At 40.4% G+C, this 20,227-nt stretch overlaps 1 protein-coding gene across 2 annotated transcripts in view; it reads right to left on the reverse strand.

Moving 5' to 3' along the window:
- The window catches only part of GUCA1C (guanylate cyclase activator 1C), a 31,222-nt gene extending 11,420 nt beyond the window's left edge, over window positions 1-19,802 (reverse strand). For both annotated transcript variants that reach the window (XM_007098646.3, XM_042957134.1), the window contains exons 1-2: window positions 19,599-19,802; window positions 658-807 (exon numbers count right to left, since the gene is read on the reverse strand). In XM_007098646.3, coding sequence (XP_007098708.3) covers window positions 658-807; window positions 19,599-19,802 — 354 coding nt within the window. The remainder of the gene's footprint in view (window positions 1-657; window positions 808-19,598) is intronic.
- Between the last annotated feature and the right edge of the window lie 425 nt (window positions 19,803-20,227).

Here is a 20,227-nt window from a genome sequence, read left to right on the forward strand (position 1 = left end):
GATCATTTCTAAGACCTCTGATTCCAATTCTGACTCTGTGTTACAAATTCTGTATATTGCATTCATAATGTGTATTTTACTTCACATTCTCATTTAGGTACAGTGTCCCACTTAATCATCTTATACTCTAGAATCCATTTCATGTCATCCCATGATAAGTATTTCCACTTCCTTGGTGGAAGGGGGTGAGATTTATAAAGGGACTCATTGAACTTTAGAGCTGGAAAGGGCCTGAGATCCTTGAGGTACTTTTTAGAAATACTTTAGTTCAGCCCCCAGAAAGATTAGTCCTCAGGTACCTTTGTTCTTAGTCCATAGCTCTTGCTATATAACCATCCAGTATTTCAGCTGCTCCTCGCACAACTTTCTGCACCGAGGCAGACAAAAAGACAAGTTGTTTTAGAACATCACGTTTATTCATTTTTCATCTCAATACTCTGCTAAAATTTGTGAGTTTGAACACCGACAAGATAATGCTGGTTTGCAGGTGCACACTCAGTAATTGATAGCATAGTGAAACTTACATGGATGGCTCCAACAGTTCCAAATGTATATCCCAAAATTTACCAACCACATAGATAGTTGTCACCAGCTCCACAGGAAGGAAAATTACATTAACTATACAATGTTCTAAGATTACTTCACCACTTCACTTACCATGAAGATATTCAGTAGTTCCTTTTTGTCAATAGAACCGTTTCCATCAGCATCATACAGCTTAAAATACCATTTTAATTTCTGCTCCATTTTTCCTCGTACAACGAGATTTATAGCAGCAATAAACTCTAGAAAGTCGATAAATCCATCCTATAGAAAGCAAGGACAGAAAGGGACGTAAATATTTAAGAGAAACAATTGTCTTTTATTTGAGAAATCATGGTTCACGAGCAGGACCATTAGCACAAATTAATACAACCCGGAAGATTTCAACATAGAAATTTCCCTGGCATTTCATTAACAAAACAAACAAATAAACAAAGAAAAGCATGGGTAATGTGTATAGAAACAAGTTTAAATATATAGGCAAGTGTGTTTTTAGAGAAAATATCTACTTCTTATGCCAAAAAAGAAACAAGATTCTGGCCTGACCCTGACGGAAGGCTGCGTCCTCACCACTGGACATCCTACAGTAGCTGTCTTCTCCTGAGTATCTTCAGGTTTTGTCCCCCACTTAGAGAGAAGACCAGGTACCAATTTCTAATATAAGGGGAAAAACCAGCTAGATAAATTCTGTACTCCTTTTTAGAGAGCCCGGTTGATTTTTTTGGAATGCTAAATTCCAGGATTCCTTTTAAGTAAGTCGTTTTCAGTATGAATCAAAATTTATGTGCCTCTTCTCTGTAAAGGTTTTGCCATATTAGTCGATCTTAGAAAAGACTGTTTAAGGCTTTCAAGCTTAGGCAGTTCCCTTCAGCCTGTTTTAAATTGGTAAAACACTCTCAATTGATACAGAAATAGTCCTTGTCATTCTTAAGAATCATACCCTTCAAACCTTGCTCAGCCAAATGCTCAACTATCTTAAGAAAAGTGACCAGCTCTAGGGAGGTGTGTGACCCACTCTCTGCTATCTTCCCCTGGGAATTCAGATGCCAAAAGTAGTATATTCAGCCCAAGGAAACATGCTGTCAGCTGCATTCTCCTTGGAATTTTGGATTGTAGAGTCTTATTTACAAAACAGGATGTGACATAAAGTACTCCTTCCCCTTAGAAGAAAGAGCATGAGACTTAGCAGCCTATAAAATGGTATGTGTTTGCTTCGAGGAGCAAGCTTTTGTATCTAGTCTATAAGAAAAGCAATTGAAAACTCACCCGTAGTTCTGGATCTGAAACAAAATCTTCTTGCCTGATTAAAGGCTTTCTGTTGGTTGGTTTGGTTTTTTAAAGACTACTACAGCACCTCAAATACTGAAAGCCAATGTGCTAATGACTATAGCATTGTCTTCAAAATGTATTATTGAAAAATTTTTTTCTACCCTGTTGATTTTTTACCTATATAGTCAGAAAAATACAATAAAAATATTTAAAAATTTTACTACATGTGGGTAATAGATTTTTGTGTTTTACAACTTAGGTAACTTCACCCCATCAATAACTTTAATACTTCTTACAAGCAACAAGACTTCTGCTAACAGTCTGGAGTCTGGTTGAATGGATCTCCTCAAGGAAATTTGCTCAAGGATACAAAACATAGGTGGTTTTACCTTTTCTCTATCTGCCTTTCCTACTGCTGTTACCGCTTCACCATATTAACCCCTAACATAGTCATGGCTGAAACAAGGGAATTACGTTATCATAGAGTTGAAATTTATTTAAGAGGACATCAAGATATCTTCAGATTTGGCAGGACATGACCATTATTTTTCAGTGTCAAGACTGGCAGGGATGGAGAATATGAGTTGGGTGGACAGTATTCAACCAGGGGCACATTGGCTCCCAGGTCTTCCTCCTGTGTCTCTAGGACTGACCAATCAATACAACTGTTCCCTGGGTAGTTCTTATGTGTGTTTGCCAAAAAGTTACAGAAACATCATCCCTGAGAAGACTGAGCTGGCTTGCTGTAAATATAAAGTTGATCTTTCAGTGTTTCCATAAAAACCTTATATTCCATGATGGTTTGTTTCACTTTTTGAGTCCTGCTTCAGGATCATAGATTTTGGCATCACTTGCGTGATGAATGGCAACAGATCAGACTGAGCAATGCTGCCTTTAGAACATTTGGCGTTTTCTGATTAGGCACAGTGGGCAGGTGACCCTAACTCCTTCCAATCCTGGTCCTGGAAGCTCTGAACAAACTCTATCAGGAGATGAGCATAAATATTTTCATTGTATGGCTTTAAAATGGACAATCTGCTTAATCGACTGCCAAAGGTGATGATGGGTAAGGAAGCCTTTCTACTTAGACAAGTGCAGCCTTTTCCAAAATCTCCTACAAGCAATACATCTTCTGTTCTCACTTCAGCATTCCGTTATATAGTCAAATTCTTAACGAACCACTCTTTCCGAACCAGCATTCCATCATATAGTCAAATTCTTAACGAACCACAGCCAACTCTTCTTTCCAATTATTTTTCTGGTAAGATTTTGTAGAAATTCGCATTGGTGAGACAACTCTGGTGAATGTGATTTAATGGCTTGTGTTAGTGTTGGAGAGGGTTTTAGGTAATGCTTATTCTGTAAATTGGTAGATAAAGTAATTATTGCCTTCAGTTAACCTATAGATTTTAAACATGGGAGAGGGGGATAAGAGCCACAGAGGTGAGATGTTCCTGTAAATGTGACCAGGAAAAATGCAAAAGAGAATGCCCAAAGACTTTTCTTTGACATGATCCAAAGGAACATTGTTAAGTTCATATTTCTGTATTTGAGCTACTGGAGCCCTCGTGGCACACAGAACTGTCTGGAAATGTTTGACACGGATTGACCTTGTGCCTGAGTAGGGTTCATAAACTCCCTGCATCAGAATCACATGAGGACAATGAAATATGCAGATTCCTAGAACCCAACCCCAAACAACAGCATCAAAACTACTTGGGATGGTGTCCAAGAGTCTGCATTTAAAATGCTCCCCAGGTGAGTCTCATGTATCCTAAGATTTGGGAACTATGGATCTAAGCTGTTTTTCTTATAGATGTCTTCCTTCGTAGGCAATGTTTTCAGCTAGGTATGCCCAAGTGGCTGTTTTAATTATGACTTCTTCTCACTTGAGTTTCTGTAACCTTATTAAGACTAATGAGAAAAAATATGACCCACATGGTTCAGTCTCAGAATAATGACACAGTCCTACAAATACAGCCCAGCAATCAAAAATTAATTGAAAATAACAGCAAGTCTTTACTTTGATTTCTGGAAAAAATACAAGTTGCAAGAAATTTATGGATTTCTTCCAACACCCTCTTCCTCTCCCTTGTGCTCCCCGCACATAGCCCCTGATGCTCAACCTTCAGCAATTCCCCACTGCCCCCCTCCTTCACAGCAGCCTGACCACGAGAACGCACCAGCCCTTCACTCCACCACCTTGTCTCCTAATTCTGTATCCCAAATCCTAAAACATTAGTTTGGTGACGGCTGGATCCTCCTTCAAGGTTGAGGGTGGGGAAGAAATTGGGCACACACAAAGCCATTTTCAGGAACCTCAGAAAAGGAGAGTTTGGGAGGACGTCTACAAAAATAATTTTAATTCCAACACATTTATAGATGTATACACTATGTTCTTAGGATGGAGTGGTTTACATGGAAGAATTAAATGGGGCCAAGATACGGAAGCATGACTGTTTCTCAGTCTCCAAAGGGAGTTTGGTCCGTTGATAGGTTACAAATCATTTTGTAGAGGGGGGTTAAAACAAGAAAGAGAAAAAAAAATATATGGAGACTTCAAATTCAAGCTTTCTTATAGTCTCTAAAAATGTAGGAAACTATAAGGCATACTTTTTACATCTATAAATAAAGTATAAAAATATTTAAACATTATATAAGGCTTGTTTTTTTTCTACCACCAAAGAGATGAAACTAGAAGTCTAATATAATAAAAAAAATAAGGAAAACAAAATCTATAGTGTTCCGTCCAACAGAAAATCCACCAGTGGAATACATGGTCTCCAGCAATATTCACAACCTGCCGTAAGTCACAGTTGCTTTCAGGATATGATCAATTTGAAATGCAGATAGAAAGTTAAATTATAAAACTTACATGCATATGAAACAATTATTTTCTTATTTATTACTGAGTATAAAAGCTATAAAATCTACTATATATATATACAATGTTCCAAGCACTGTGCTAGTCACTTTCCAAGCATCCTCTCTAATTCTAATAGCAACCTGACAGGTAGCCCTACTATTCCTACTTTCCAGAGGAGAAAGCGGATTTTCAGACATGCTAAATAAACTACTTAAATAACAAAGTTAGGTTGTAGGTGGATCCAGGATTTAAATTCAGTCAGCCTTCCTCTAAGGCTTTCGTTCTTTGTATCACCCAGTATTTATTGCCCTCAAATGCATTACAACTGAATTCTCCTTCTGGAAGAGGTATCCATACAGATGGTACACATTCAGCGCAGTGTGTTAGTCCTGATTCACAGGTGTGAACTATTCGGTAATACAGTCGTATAACGTAAGGTGACCCGAATGACTGAAAATGCAGCACCTTGGCACCTGTGCTCCCTTCATACATGGTACTGCCCAAGGGGCAGCTGGCCTGTGTGGTCTGAGCTGCTTAGTCTCAGGGAGACTGTGAGCCCAGAGAGCTCCTGGGGCCACCACTTCCAGGCTTCCCTTGCCTCGCTTGCATAGCCATCTGGCTCAGAGGGACAAAAGGTGTTCACTCTCCTGTTGCCTCTCCTGCTCCTTCACATCTTTGATGAACATTTCTTGTATCCATTTTGGAATCCTTAGCCCCTCTCCCCGCGCAAGGGTTTAACCTCCACCACCCCATAGACCATGGCTCTCACTGCCTGTTTCCCCAGGAAATTTCCCCAGCTGCGCTTCCAGGATCTAAAGCCTACATACCGGTCCTGCGTTAGCCAACCTTGTTCTATCTTCACCTCTGCTCTTGACTAGGACTCTATAGCATTCCTTTGCTGTGCATCTGGTCCATGCTTTGGCTCAGCACTTCCCCCTCTTTGGGGCCTTACACCTGCATTGCAGCCCCGACCAATCCCTCCATTCTCCCCACTTTGTAAAATACCCAGGTAAAAATATCACTGTAGATGTCATCTGCTAGGACAGTGTGGTCCTGCCATCACTCTGTGTGCCTGAGAGACCCCAAGAAACAGATATTGAAATGTCATCTCAATATACTTCAGAGACATCTGCTTTGGAGTTTTGTCCCAGGGATGGAGCCACAAATTTATAAACTGGGTAACGTCCTTAGGGGAACTTGGCTTCATTTCGTTGATTCAAATTGTAGAATTTCAGTTCTAAAAACAGTCATTTTGAAAATAAGAAATGGACTGAACTAGTAATAATAATAATTATAATTATAATCAAAATGAAAATGGCAACTATTGATGTTGATGTAATACTTGCTAGACACACAGGGCCAGGCATTGTGCTTCGCACATCTGAGCTCACTTAACCCAAACAAGGTCCCAAACGGCATTAACCAATAAGCACAGCATCCTGGGTTCAAGTAACATCAAGATCGCAGAAATATAAACTGTTATTACAACAACTAGGTATCAGACCCCATTTGTACCCTAGTGCACCCTCTTATTCAGGAAAACAAATGATCCAAATCAAACAAAAATCCTTCAAACCATGGTCCCAAATGAAAACTATTTCCTCTGACAGCATTAACACTCTGCTGCTTTTCACAGAATCATGATCTGTGAAGAACTCCTGAATTGTCACAGCCCCTAACCTGAAGACATTTAGATGTTTTCACTCTTTTACATGTGACACCTTCCAGTGACATTTTGCCAGCTGTGGCAAGTCAGCAGCAACATATGAATTGAAACATCTGCCTGGAAGTGGTTACTCAGATGATCACAGTAAGGAAACCCAGAGAGTTAGTGTCAGCACATCCCGTGATTGATCAATAATTGTCACTGATGTTCAATTTGCATCTTAGAAACTGCCTATATTGCCCTAGGCAATATAAGGGCCACCTCTATTATGTCAAATACATACGAATGCTTTTAAAATACTTTTATGAATTTTTGAAATCTGTAAGAGAAATGTTGTATTCAGCATTTATGACCTAGCCCATTTTTACCTACAAACACTGACATAACAGCAAACATAGTCTCTATCAGCTACGGGATTCCTGGAATGTCCTCAAAAGAGACTCACCTCTTTAAGATGAGAAATACACTGCTGGCTTGTAGGCTGGTTCTATAACATGATCTGTATGCACATCACATGCAGTTGTCTTTGACCATGACTGTGCAAACTTCAAGGGTTCTGGGACAAAGGGCTTCTCACAATACTTACCCAACAAGCTCACAATTATTAATAGGTTTCCTGGATATTAATCAGGAAGCCCCAAGCATCTGCCCCTAGCATGCAGCCAGCTCAGTGATATTTGGACGACTGTGAATTAGAAGCCAGTCTCAGGTGCCTTGGGGGAAGGCAAGACAATTGTCTGAGTTTGATCACTTCTGAATGAGCTAACTATGGAAGACCCAGCAGTGACTATAGCAATGGTAGCCTTTTGCAAGGAATTTCTTCAGGTAGCCAATATGGCTTTCCTCTTAAAAACACCTGTCACCCTAAGCAATAATGCCACAGATAAATCCAATTTTAGTATATGTGCTGCCGAAGCGAGTACAATGCCACAGATAAATCCAGCCTTACCCTAATTCAGTCAGCTTGTGTCCTAAGAGTGTTTCCTTTCTCATGGAAGACGCTGCATCCTTGTTCTTTGCTGAGTAGAAGAGGTAAACAGAGGATATAGAAAGTGGTAGCACAGACAGTAGAATATATATACCTATATTACTTGCATCAAGGCTGTGTTTCTCTATTATGATTGTAACTAGAAGAACAGTCAGAGGAACTGCTTCTGAATCAATAGTTTTGGACCTAGAGTCCCTTTTTAATAAGTATCCATGTTACAAAGCTCTTTGGTAGCAGAAATGGGCTTAGACCCCAGCTTTCTAACATTTTGACGGTGGTCTTTCTGGTAGAACAGTGGTGCTCATGTCTGGCCGCATATTCAAACCACCTGGCAGTTTAAAACTAACACAACATTGTTTTGATTCAGTGGGACTCGGGTGGAGCCCCAACCACTGGTGATTTTAGTAATACCCCCAGGTGCTTCTAATATGTAGCCAGATTTGAGAACTACAATTCCAACAGATTCTGTTCAAATGCACGAGTTACAACAGCTTAAGTTTAAATGCATGTCAGCAGGTACAGCTGGTGTCTTTAACAGGTAAAATTCTGAGAAGCTCAGCCAAAATGCTGATGACTGATGTTATATATGAAAATACTTCGTAAATTACAAAGTGCTAAACAAGTATGAGGTTTTTATTATCAGCAACAAATGCTTCCTGAGAGTGTCTATGTTGGTAATTCCGAAGTAGTAGCCTTGGTCTTTCCCCTTAAGAGATTGCAGCCTCATGATTTACAATCTAATAATAGATGGTCATTTGTTTCTGGTAAATGTGTCTTACGAAGAGCGGCAGTAATAGCGGTCCCCCTGCGGGCCAGACAACCTGATACAGTGTTAGAGGCTGCAGGGCAGCCTGGGGGTTAACAAACAGCAGCAAGTATTACACACGTTAAAAGCCAGGTTGCCTGCTCTAATTTTCAAGGGTTCTCACACAAAGAGAAGCTAAGGAACCAAATAACCAAAAGTCACTTCTGAATTTCCAGTAGAGCTAGGGTTCCCATGCAGGTGTCCTGGATTTAAAAGACAGTTGAAACCCTAAGGTGATTCTCATTTAATTAATTTCATTCTGTGACTGGCAATCATTAGAAGGGGCCAATGTGGCCCCAAACAGCACAAATGATCGTCCACAGCACTTGGATCAATTAAAGAAGAGAAATGGTGAGCAGGCAACCTCTGCACCTTAGGTACCCCCTTTCATTAGGAAATCGAATTTGAGCTTGATACAAAGTTGAGCTACTCTTCACTGCTATCAGACCTGCAGGGGCTGACATCAGAGATATCTGCATTTAACAGATAAACATACCATTCCTCTGTGGGCTACAGTCTTCATTTCTTCAACGTTTTCTCCGACATTATTTCACATGAGCTCAGTGAGAGTGTAGGCAGGATAGCTCTTGTCTGAGTTTTAGAACTGACGACCCTGACACAAGGAGGTTATGAGCTTGGTCCAAGATGACACACAACAGTAAGGGTCAGAGTTGGGACTGGAGTCCCACAACCCTACCTCTCCTGCAAGGGCTTCCACTGCCTGTGGTGGCCTGTGACTCGTCTTACAGAAATTTGTAGAAAGGCTCATTAAAATTAGCAAGGACGGGCAGCTGGGTGGCTCAGTCGGTTAAGCGTCAGACTCCTGATTTTAGCCCAGGCCATGATCTCATGGTTCATGAGTTCGAGCCCTGAGTCTGGCTCTGCACTGACAGCACAGAGTCTGTTTGGGATTCTCTCTTTCTTTCTCTTTCTGCCCGCCTCCTACTCTCACTCTAGCTCTCTCAAAATTAATAAACATTTATAGCAAGGACTTCTAATACATCGAAGCAAAGATTTGATTTGCGAACATATTTACAGGTAAACCATCACATATATTGTAATAATCATCTATTAGATCCCACAGCTCGCTATTTACCCTCACTTTTCTTTCTGTAATGGTTTAATCACCCTGTTTCTAAGAAATCATTTACATCCCCTTCCTCTTGATTCCCAGGATTTTCTGAGGTCGTGACTTTAAGTAACCTGAAAACTTATTCTGGTATTTTGTTTTATCCTAGTGATTAAATGTGTCCTCGTGCCGACAACAGTTTTTCTGGCTTAAACCATCACTTCATTTATGGTTTGAGTTACAAACCCACGAGTTCAGAGAAATCATTTTATCTCAAAAACTTCGGAGTCTTACAAGGGGCAGAGCATTTTGATGTCAGAGTGGCGCTCTGGATAACATCCGGATGCCTAGATGTGGCCCAGGGTGCCTATATCTACCTTTACACCTATTTTTTAAAATTATTTTTAATGTTTACTTTTGAGAGAGAGAGAGCGAGTGCACACAAGCGGGGGAGGGGCAGAGAGGGAGGGAGACACAGAATCTAAAGCAGACTCCAGGCTCTGAGCTGTCCACACAGAGCCCAACACAGGACTCAAACTCACGAACCGCAAGATCATGAGCTGAGCCAAAGTCAGAGGCTTAAGGGACGGAGCCATCCAGGTGCCCCACCTTCACACCTATTACAGAGTAAGAATGTGGAATAGGAGCTAGAGGGGCTGAGGGCTGACTTTCTGCTTGGAGATTCTCCAGGCAAGTCAACCCTGGCATCTCAGTGCTCGGAGTGTCTCATTTCTCAGCTGTGATGCAAGAATACAGAAAGTCACAACAACAGGCTATCTGTGTACAGCAAAGACACGTGAGGCGCCTGTGTGGTCCCCGGTTATGCTCTAGCAGTAGCCCTCTGCCTTAATTAGGTCCTCACATACCCTTCTCTCTCCTCCCTCATACTTTAATTGAGCTGTTCCTTTTATTGAAATTCTCAATTCCTTTGTCAAAGGTGGAATACCATTGAAATTTAGGGTATAGCCCTTGGAATCAGACTGCCAGCATTCCAAGTCTGCTGTGTAGTTTCAGGCAAGTTACTAAACCTCTCTGTGCCTCAGTCTCCTCATCAGTAAACTGGGACTGTTAAAAATAGTACATACTTACATATTATTGTTGTGAGGATTCTAATAAATATGAAGTGCTTTAACCATGACTAGTACAGAAATATTCAGTTAAGTGTTAGCATTTATTAGTAATAATTCAAGTTCTTTACTTCTTTCGAGGTCCCAAAGTGCCTCAACTTCTCCAAAAAGCCTTTCCTAACTCTGTATTTTAGTTTTCGTTTCATCTTCAGATCACAGTAAATGTACCTTGAACAGCACAGCCCTGCTATAGTTTGTTATACTGCTCTATTTTACTCTTTGGGCATTTAGTCATAATTTTTTTATCCTCAACTAGACTGTAAGCTCTTTAGGGGCACAGAACGTCATGTCTACCACCTACCTACTCACCCCCATCCCCACACCTCTCCAAAATTTGAGTGTGATTTTTCTAGATTTTTCTACCATTGCCTGTCCTGCCGGGATAGCATTGAAGATTTCCCCAGACCTTCTATCCAGCCTGCCCATCTAGAAAGACGCTGGACCATCCGCAAATCACTGGGCAGGGTTTAGAAGCAGCCTTGTAATCTGGAGAACCATCTAGAACCCTGAAACTAAATAGTATGCTTTCCCGTCTCTCAGTCTTTGATTCTTTATTTACTACCTTTTATTATTTGAGGATACATTTGCCATCCCAGTAGATTATAGACTCCTTTGAGGACGGGACCAATCCCTATTCATATTTGTGCCTACCTTCCTTCCACCATGCCTCCAGGTGCTCAGTAAATATTTGCAAATGCTGTGAGATAATAATATAGCGTATTAAGGATGTGACTCTGCTCCTGCTAATCTCTTCTATCGTCTAGCCCTCCCACATTCAGGGAGATTTCCATTGCCTAAGAGATAAGTCACTGTAGCATAAAAGCAGAAATCCAGAGTTCATTCTTGCTCTTGAGTTTCAATAATTTAAGCTGTTTGGGATTCAGAGCATAAAATTTATGCCATAAACAAAAGATTTGGAAGAATACGTAATTAGAGCCAGTTTCTCTAGTTTCTCCTAAGTCTACCCAAACTAAAGAGGCTCTCTGAGGGCCAAGAATGGCTGCAGGTCTGGGTGACAGATGTAAGAACAGAAGCACCCATGGTTCACTCACTGGGCTTGGGAGGAAAGGTTGCAAGGAGCATCTGTTCATACAGTCTAAGAGGCTTCCATGCCTAGGAGTACAAGAACCTGAGAGAACCTGACCCAGGAGGCCCCGCCATGCAGACAGCAGCCTCGCGAGGCGGGCAGGAGATGATGAGAGATGTGGTCTCAGCAAATACCAGTGTGTTTAGCTGCTCCTCTGCCCTATATTAATACCTGGAGATTTAGATGCACCCATGGGCTTTACATGCAACCCTGGAAAGTAGAGAGAGAACACTCCTTGGTAAAATGGGGACGCAAAATATAAATTAACTTCATCATGGAAAACTAAAGTTACATTTCTTGAATGCTTGAGTGTGTGAGCTGAAATTCTTAACAGTTATACAGATAAAAAATAAAATTTAAAATTTCCCTTGAGATAATTAATCTAACTGGGAACTAAGTTACACTGTGGAAGACACAGTGGCCATCCTTGGTATAAATATGGGGGAAAAAGGAGGGAAGGAGAGAGGAATGGAAAGGGAAAAAAGGGCATATATAAAAGTGAGGATACTCAAGTTGTCCCTTCTGTTATTTTATTTAATCACTCAGTAAATATTTGTCACATCTGCTTTATGCCACTAAGGTAGGTGGCTGGTCTGGGGACGCATGCAGGATTTGAAGGGGATGATTCATTCGTTTTTATTCTTCATGTTTCTGCAGTGTGGTTTCACGAGATGAATTCATGCAGCACTTGTACTTAAAAAGAGAAAGGACAGGGGAAGAGCAAACTGCACATCTAGTGTGAAGAAAGCAGTGTGGCTGGAGCACAAAGGCAGAAGAGCAGTGCTGGGTGGCTTCTTTCCTTGCCAGGCTCTGCCTGGAATTGAGCACTCGTTCGTTTTTTTCTGGGTGCATAGAGACCAGAGTGCAGGTTCATGCCCCCAACAGGAAGCTGTTTCCAGGGAACTGGGCATTTTGCATCAATCTCCAGGTGAAGGACACAACGCTAAGGTGAGAATAGTGCGGCCCCTGTCCACATTCACTGCCTTTTAGGACCCAGTAGCCGGTGACATCATCATCTTCACTGTGGTTCTGTGAAAATGGGTCTGCCCCAGACCCAGCTCTAATGACCAGCCTCGCAATCAGCTTCTGCCTCAGCAGTGGTGCACTTTCCCCAGCAAATCAAGAGCACAAATGGTTAGGAAACTATTAAAGTGGCGGCAGCACAGCCAGTGCTTGGAGCCCCCACCTACCTTCAAGTTCCGCCATCCACCCTGTGTGGGTTTAACACAGACCACAAGAACCACACGCTTACACCGTGTTGTACTTTTTCATGGAGACTTTGTTTTAGACAAGGTTACTCACTACCATGTTTGGGCCAGGCTGGACCCTCATCTTTGGAGTCCATAGGGTTTCCATAATGGAATGGACAATTCATAGTTGTAGAAAGGAAGGAATCTATGTTGTCCCTTGTGCAGAGACAGACCAATTTTGAGTATAGTTTCTTTCACTCACCTCACCTACAAAGACGTGCTAATACCTTTTGTGTTTTCTTTTTTAAATCTGCTTTTTTATCATTAGGCTTTTTAATCAGTTTTTATTACTAATCCATAATTGACATTAAACTCAAAATTAAACTAAACTAAAACGAAACTAAACTATAATCGAAAACTTTGGACTTTCTGGTTATTTTTCCTAGCCTTTGTTTACATGCTTGTCATGATGCTTATTCTACTTATGCTGAGATTTATCAATTCTAGACATTACCTATTTATTTCCCGTTATAGCAAATGACAGGCATTTAGTTCTATGACCCTCATATATATCCACGTAGTGTGCTGGAACCTACTGTATCTGCTGGTGTGAGCAGATTGTCAAATTTTCAGGAATTTTGCAGGCCAACTATTAAATGGTTGGTAGCTCGAAATTGACCATGGTGGGAGTATTTACACCATGGAAATCAACATGTTACCAGGGCTTTTCTCCCATGGAAGAACTAGTCGTTAAACATTTCTGAGCAACCACAGTTCTTTGTCCATACTCTCACAACTGTGGGTTAATCTAAAAGTTGAGAGTTTAATTTTAATGACTAGTAAATTTTGTTCCCCGTATAACCCATTGATGAACCAAAATTACTGACTTCAGTATTTTATATGGAGTTAATAATTACCTCATCATTGTCAGGCTGACATCTCCTGAACCTAATGGACAATCCATGAAAAGTGAGACAACCAATAATTATGTGCTTATGAAGTATTTTTGCCAAGCAAATCAATCTGAATCTATTTAAGCTTCCACAGCTAAATACCAATTTACTGGTAATTTGAAGATAAGAAAGCAATCAACTAAATCCAGAATGCAGAATATTCTACAGAACTAATAACTCACCTTCCCCAACAAATCAATGGCATAAATGGGGAGGGGGGGGTGGGAGGAAGGAGGTGACTAGGGATCTACTATAGAAAAAAACAGATTTAAGAGTCATAACCACCAATTTCCATGTATGGACCTTGTTTGGATCCAAACTCAAATCAAGAAACAATAAAAAGGTATGCTTAAAGGGTACATGCACCCCTATGTTTATGGTAGCATTATTTATAATAGCTAAGATATGGAAGCAGCCCAAGTGTCCACTGATTGATGAATGGATAAAGATGTGGTATGTGTGTACATATACATATACAAATTCACATACACAGTGGAACATTATTCAGTCATAAAAAAAAATGAAATCTTGTCAGTTGCAACAACATGGATGAAGCTAGAGAACAATGCTAAGTGAAATAAGTCAGTCAAAGACAAATACCATATGATTTCACTTATATGTGGAATTTAAGAAACAAAACAAACAAAGGAAAAAAAAAGAGAAACCAAAAGACAAACTCTTAACTATAGAGAACAAACTGATAGTTACCAGAGGGGAGTGAGTAGGGGGATGGATGAAACAGGTGATGGGGACTAAGGAGTGCACTTGTTGTGATGAGCACTGGATGGTGTATGAAACTGTTGAATCACTATATTGTACACCTGGAACTAGTATAACACTGTCTGTTAACTGGAATGAAAAACTTTTTCCAGAAAGTCTGAATTTAAAACAATAAAAAATAAAAATGTAGGAGGACAGATGAGATGAAAGTGACTGAATTTTAATAATTGTTGAAGATGGATGATTGGTCTATGAGAGTATCATTAGATTATTCTCTCTGCCTTTGTATATGTGTGAAGTTTTCATAATAAAAAAAATTAAAGTTATTTCATTTAAATTTCAATAATTTTCTTTGTATTTCACCTTGTTAATTTTTTTAAAGGGACCATCAGATTGGTTAAATATAAATTAGTAAATTTATATTGTTTTTGAAATCCTCAAGCACAATAGATAATCTATCAGGTCTTTCTCCCAGAGTCCCCCTTCTCCCTTTACAATCTGGATTAGCAGTACACTGAGGTTTCTGTATAGCTGTTGATTTGGAGTTTTCATCTCCATGACCCAAGACTGTCCATATCTGTTTTCCTATGTTGGATTCACTCTCTCTCTCTTTGTTGATATACTCCCTCTTTTTTGCTGAAGTACCTGCTCCAGTAGCTTCCTAAGAAAAAATAAATGTGAAGGATATTTTTTTAGTCACTGCCTGTTTTTATTCTCTCCTTACATTTGATTTGGCTTGATTTTTTTCACCATCAGAATTTTGGAGGCGTTTCTCCATTTACTCTTAAGTCTCTAGTGTAGGTGTTAGGAAGTTCACTGTTATTTTGACTTTCGTTTTTTTTCTTTTTAGATTTTAGGATCGTCTCTTTATCCCTGTTTAAAATTTTTCTCAGAGGGCACCTAGGTGGCTCAGTTGGTTAAGTGTCCGACTTTGGCTCAGGTCATGATCTCATGGTTTACAAGTTTGAGACCCCTGTTGGGCTCTGTGCTGGCAGACTGGAGCCTGCTTCAGATTCTGTGCCTCCCTTTCTCTCTGCCCCTCCCCCACTTACACTCTGTCTCTCTGTCTGTACTAAACATAAAAATTTTTTTTTTTAAATATTTTTTCTCAGGGTGCCTGAGTGGCTCAGTTGGTTGAGATACCTCTCTTGATTTTGGCTTAGGTTATGATCCCCAGGTTGTGGGATCAAGCCCCGCATCAGGCTCCACGTGAAGCCTGCTTGAGATTCTGTCTCTCTTGCTTTGCACCTCTCCCCCATGCATTTTCTCTCTTAAAAAAAACAAAACAAAAAAATCTATGCATATGCTGTCAGTCAATCTCTATTTATTGTACTGGGCCCTTGTGAAACATGTGTCTAATAGGTCTGGAAAATTTTTCTGGTTTGTTTTGTTATAACCCTACATTCTCTCTGAGCTCTTTTTCTGTGACTCTTATTCATTGGATATTAGACCTATTAATCCCAATTCAAAGATTTTATTTGGAGAAATGGTGTGTGGAAGTAAGCAGGAAAGATGTCAGGAAAGGCTGAGTGAGCTAATCCGACCCAGCTAAAGAAGGGTGTAAAAGAAGTTTGGACAGAAGTGTCCTAGGCACTCTTGAAACCTACAGCTTGACAAAGCCACCAGGGAATCCTTTAGTCAAAGCCTGCTGACAAAGGAATCCTGAATCTTAAGAATGGGTTGGCTTTATTATTCCTGCTGCACTCCAACATTGGTGATAACCTAAACCCAAGCACGGACTCTGTGCGTGCGGTGAAGGATTTCAAAGCTGTGCACTGGGGCCCTGGTCAATTACCTTCTGGGAAGGTCTGAGGTGCCAAATTTATGGCCGCTACCTTAAAGCAGGTTCTATTAATTCTGTGATGTTGAATGCGTTAGTCTATGTACTGTGCCTAAAACAGTGTCAGACACATCTCAAACACTTATTGTTACCGAGCGACAAGGAGATGCTTACAAGGGTGTGTGATTAGCCAAAGGAATTGATATAAACTTTACAGTCTAACCTTTAGGATCTATTTCCACTTTAAGCACTATTCTAGTATGTTTAGTGAACTTGAGTACAAGCCAAAGCCAGGTGAGAAATGGCAGAGTAAAAAGAGATTGGAAGCTCATTATTATTAGAACAATCAGAAAGCTGGGAAAGGTGTGTTTGACAGCAGGGAAAGAGAAAAACAATAAAAAGCAAAAATGACAAAAGCACATTATTTTCAGGATTTGTAACAACAGGAAACTTAGCCCCAGCAACTTCAATAGGCATGGCTGCTTCGTGGTATTCCAAAAACATAACAACCAATGTTCATAACAATGACTCTGATATCAAAAAAGGTTTTACCGGTACTTTGAGGAGGCAGGAAAGTATGAAATGCACTTTGTAGTGATTTCCATTCAGAATAGCTAACACTGCAGCGGAGCTCCAAGAAAGAGCAAATCCTCCACGGTGCTGGGCAGCTGACAGTTTTATTGATCTAATTAAATATAAGGCTTTTTTGTTTTCCTGTGCATTAATTGCGTATCATTTCTTACTGTCACTTGATAAAGAACCATCCTTACTCTTCTCATTTTACAACCTGATTTTATATCAAGATCCCCACACCTTGTGTGGCATTAGTCATCACCGCCTAGATTTGCTTGCTTCCTAAGCAAACATAAAATCTCGATGATAAATCATGAATACCAGCAGACCTTCCAAGTCATTTAAATGAAGCTCCTGAGATGGGCTTGGCCGTCCCACGACTGGCCCCGAGAGGACACTCCAATGGTACACACGCCCAGATTGCTTATCTCAACACTGTCTGCCCCAGCTGCCTCGGCAGCAGGCTTCGTTTTGACAACACTTCTGGTTTCTGCCCAGCGCTCCTTGTCACATGTTCCTGTTCTTGCATGTGAACCGCTGACATGCAGTGCTTCCACAAACATTGGGTTAACAACAAAATCTCTGGCATGGGACATGTCACCAGTTACTTTGAAGAATAACTAAAAAAAAAAAAAACCCTCCTAATAGCTCATCTTCTAACCTCTCGGGAGTTCTGTCAGAGTCTCAGAAGCTGCAATCTAGAGTAAAAGACTTCCACTGTGAAATGGGTTGCTTACAGCAGGCAGCAGGCACAGTGGGACAGCAGCAGCCACACAAAGAGCGAAACATACAACGGCAGAGAGAAAGGCAGCGAGGGCTGCGAGATTCATACGTAGGCAGAGACAGAGAGACAACATGCCAACATGCACACTGTGCCCTGTCCTGGTCACTTCAGGCTCTTATAACAAAAATACCATAGACTGGGTGGCTTAAAACACTCGGAAATTTATTTCTCACAGTTCTTTAAGTGAGGGAATTCAAGATCAAGTCTCAAGCAGATTCTGTGTCTGGTGAGAGCCCACCTACTGGTTCATCGACAATCAGCCTTCTCACTGTGTCCTCACATGAAGGAGGAAACTCTCTGGGGTCTGTCTCTTTGTAATCCCACTAATCCCAATCATGAAGGCTCTGCCCTCATGACCTAATTACCTCCCAAAGACCCCACCTCCAAATACTATAATGTGGGTGGGGAGTGGTTTAGATTTCACCATAATTTAAGTTTGTGACAGATAAAAAAGGAACCCTTATTTAGAATGGAGTCGGGAGGCTAGCAGGGGGAGCTTACACACCCTACCACTCCTTGTCAATTGCTGACCCAACAGGAAGAGACTGCATCTTGCTTGCTTGCTGATTCTACTTCTTTACCACCCCAGCAGGAGGAAAAAGGGCCCCACCCCTTGACCCTGGCAACAACCCAGCCAATGAGATATTGTCACAAACAACTGAGACAATAAAAAGCCACTATACCTCAAACTCCCAGTTTACTCCAACCGACTTTTTGTTTATAAAAGCCTTCCTGATTTCACCCTTTCCTCTGTACTAGAGCGTTCCTCTCCTTTGCTCTGCATACTTGCCTATGGCTTTGCCATAGCCTGCTTATCCAAAATTGCAATTTTCTATTTCCCATTAATCCCATATTTGCTGTTAAAGTAATAAGCGGTTTTAAGGTTGGGGGAGCACAAAAATTCAGCTTATAGCATATCTAGAACATGTTTCAACGTCAAGAACAAAAGCAGAATCTGCCTCATTTTCCCACTGACTTGTAAACTCCTTGGGGGCAGAACAGTTTGTTTGCATCCACACTAAGTCAAATTTATGAGGAGGAAAACACCGTCATACTAAGCAGGCAGTGTTTCACTCACACTTGATAACAAAGAACATGTCCTAAAAGACAATGTCCTGAAAGAAATCTGCTCCCAACATTATTACAAGAATTAAAATAGCTGTTAATTTTGCACACGTTCAGTTTTCCCTAGTTCTTGGCTGGTACCTCCTTTTAAGTTATCTATTGTTTTGGTTTGTTTTTATTTGGAAAAGGGCTCAAAGGGCTGCTCTAGATTCCATACATCCCAAAGGACAGTCAATTGTTTTAATTACCACTTCTGCCTCATCTATTCTCACACACAGCCTTCTAAAGTCATCTATTTTTCAGTGAGTGGTATTTCCCCTTTCCCTTTTATTCCAGATGGCATCAGCCCATTTTGAAATATACAGGTAAAAAACAACGGAAATGCACAAGGAAAAGTAGGCAGGAAGAATTCTGGCCTGGTTGGTCAGACTGTTACTTTTTTGTCTTATTTTTTTCTGTTCCCCATTTTTTTTCTCCTCATCTTTGTATTTTTTCAGGACTTGAAAATTAAATATGCTGCAACTCCTTAGGAGTGAGTAAATTCAGAACAATAGTTCAGTGACAATCTTTAGAAACTAAAATTTATCTGAATTTAAAACTGTAAATTGTTTTGTTTTTCCTCCAACTAAATTGGTCAGATATGAAAAACTATTCCAGCATTCCAACTTCTGAGTACAAACAACATGTTGGCAAATTTGTATTGATTTTACCTGCCAATCTAGATGCAATCACACTTTTTAAAGCAGATTCCTGTAATTTGCTTTTCTATAAAATGTCACCAACGTATTAAATACTTTGAAAACAGTCTTTGTAAATCAATCTGCACTTATTAGATTTGTTTAAACGATAGCATTAGAATTCCACGCTGAGATTTAATTTGGTTTTAAAATAACTCGCTACATGCAGAACATTTCCAAGGGTGGAGAGGCTAGTTCCCAATTACTTTCATGCCGTCAGTGCTAAATGTGTTTAATGACTCACTTACCTACAAGCTGCGGGTTCTCTGAAGACCTCCCTGTTCAGTGAGATGCACACGTTTTACCTCAGGCTATTTCATATTTTTACAGAGGGGAAAATGCAGAACCATTGCCAAATAAAAAGTAAAGGACTTACCTTGTTCATGTCAAAGGTATTATAGACTTGATCAACATGTTGATTGGCTTTTTGATTCAGACCTTGCAGACCCAAGAGTGTCTTGAATTCATGCAGTGTTTGCAGGCCGGATGGATATTCCCTCATAAATTTTTTGTACCACACATAGGTCTCTTTAGCAGGAACTGCTTTCTGACCACCAGCTATGGATTCATTATTTCCCATCGTGACTCACAGTCTGCAGCTTTTTCTCAGGTTGTTTTCACGTATGGTCTCTCCCAATTTAGTTCCTCACTTCTTCACTAGAACTGGAGGCTAACATATGCCTTTAGAAAGCTAGTCTAACCCTCTTACAGCTATAGGCTAAATAAGAATAGAAAGCCAGTGAGATTAACTCATCTGTACAGTTTTAAGACTAGGTCATTTATCGCTGATGGGATTGTGCTGCCATTCAGAGATACAGTTTTCTGTGAAGGGCAGAGGCATTGTCCTTGCCATATTGTTAGCCATCAATTATGCCTACATTGAGGAGGGGCGTCTAATGGAAGGAACTCTGAGTTGCATTCAGGAAGCCTGGGACTGAAACATTACTTAGTTTCTACAGTCTCACTGTTCCCATCTGTAAAACAGTAACAAGGATATTTGCTTTT

The sequence above is a fragment of the Panthera tigris genome, chromosome C2 (assembly GCF_018350195.1).
Source record: "Panthera tigris isolate Pti1 chromosome C2, P.tigris_Pti1_mat1.1, whole genome shotgun sequence".
Taxonomy (NCBI): Eukaryota; Metazoa; Chordata; class Mammalia; order Carnivora; family Felidae; genus Panthera; species Panthera tigris.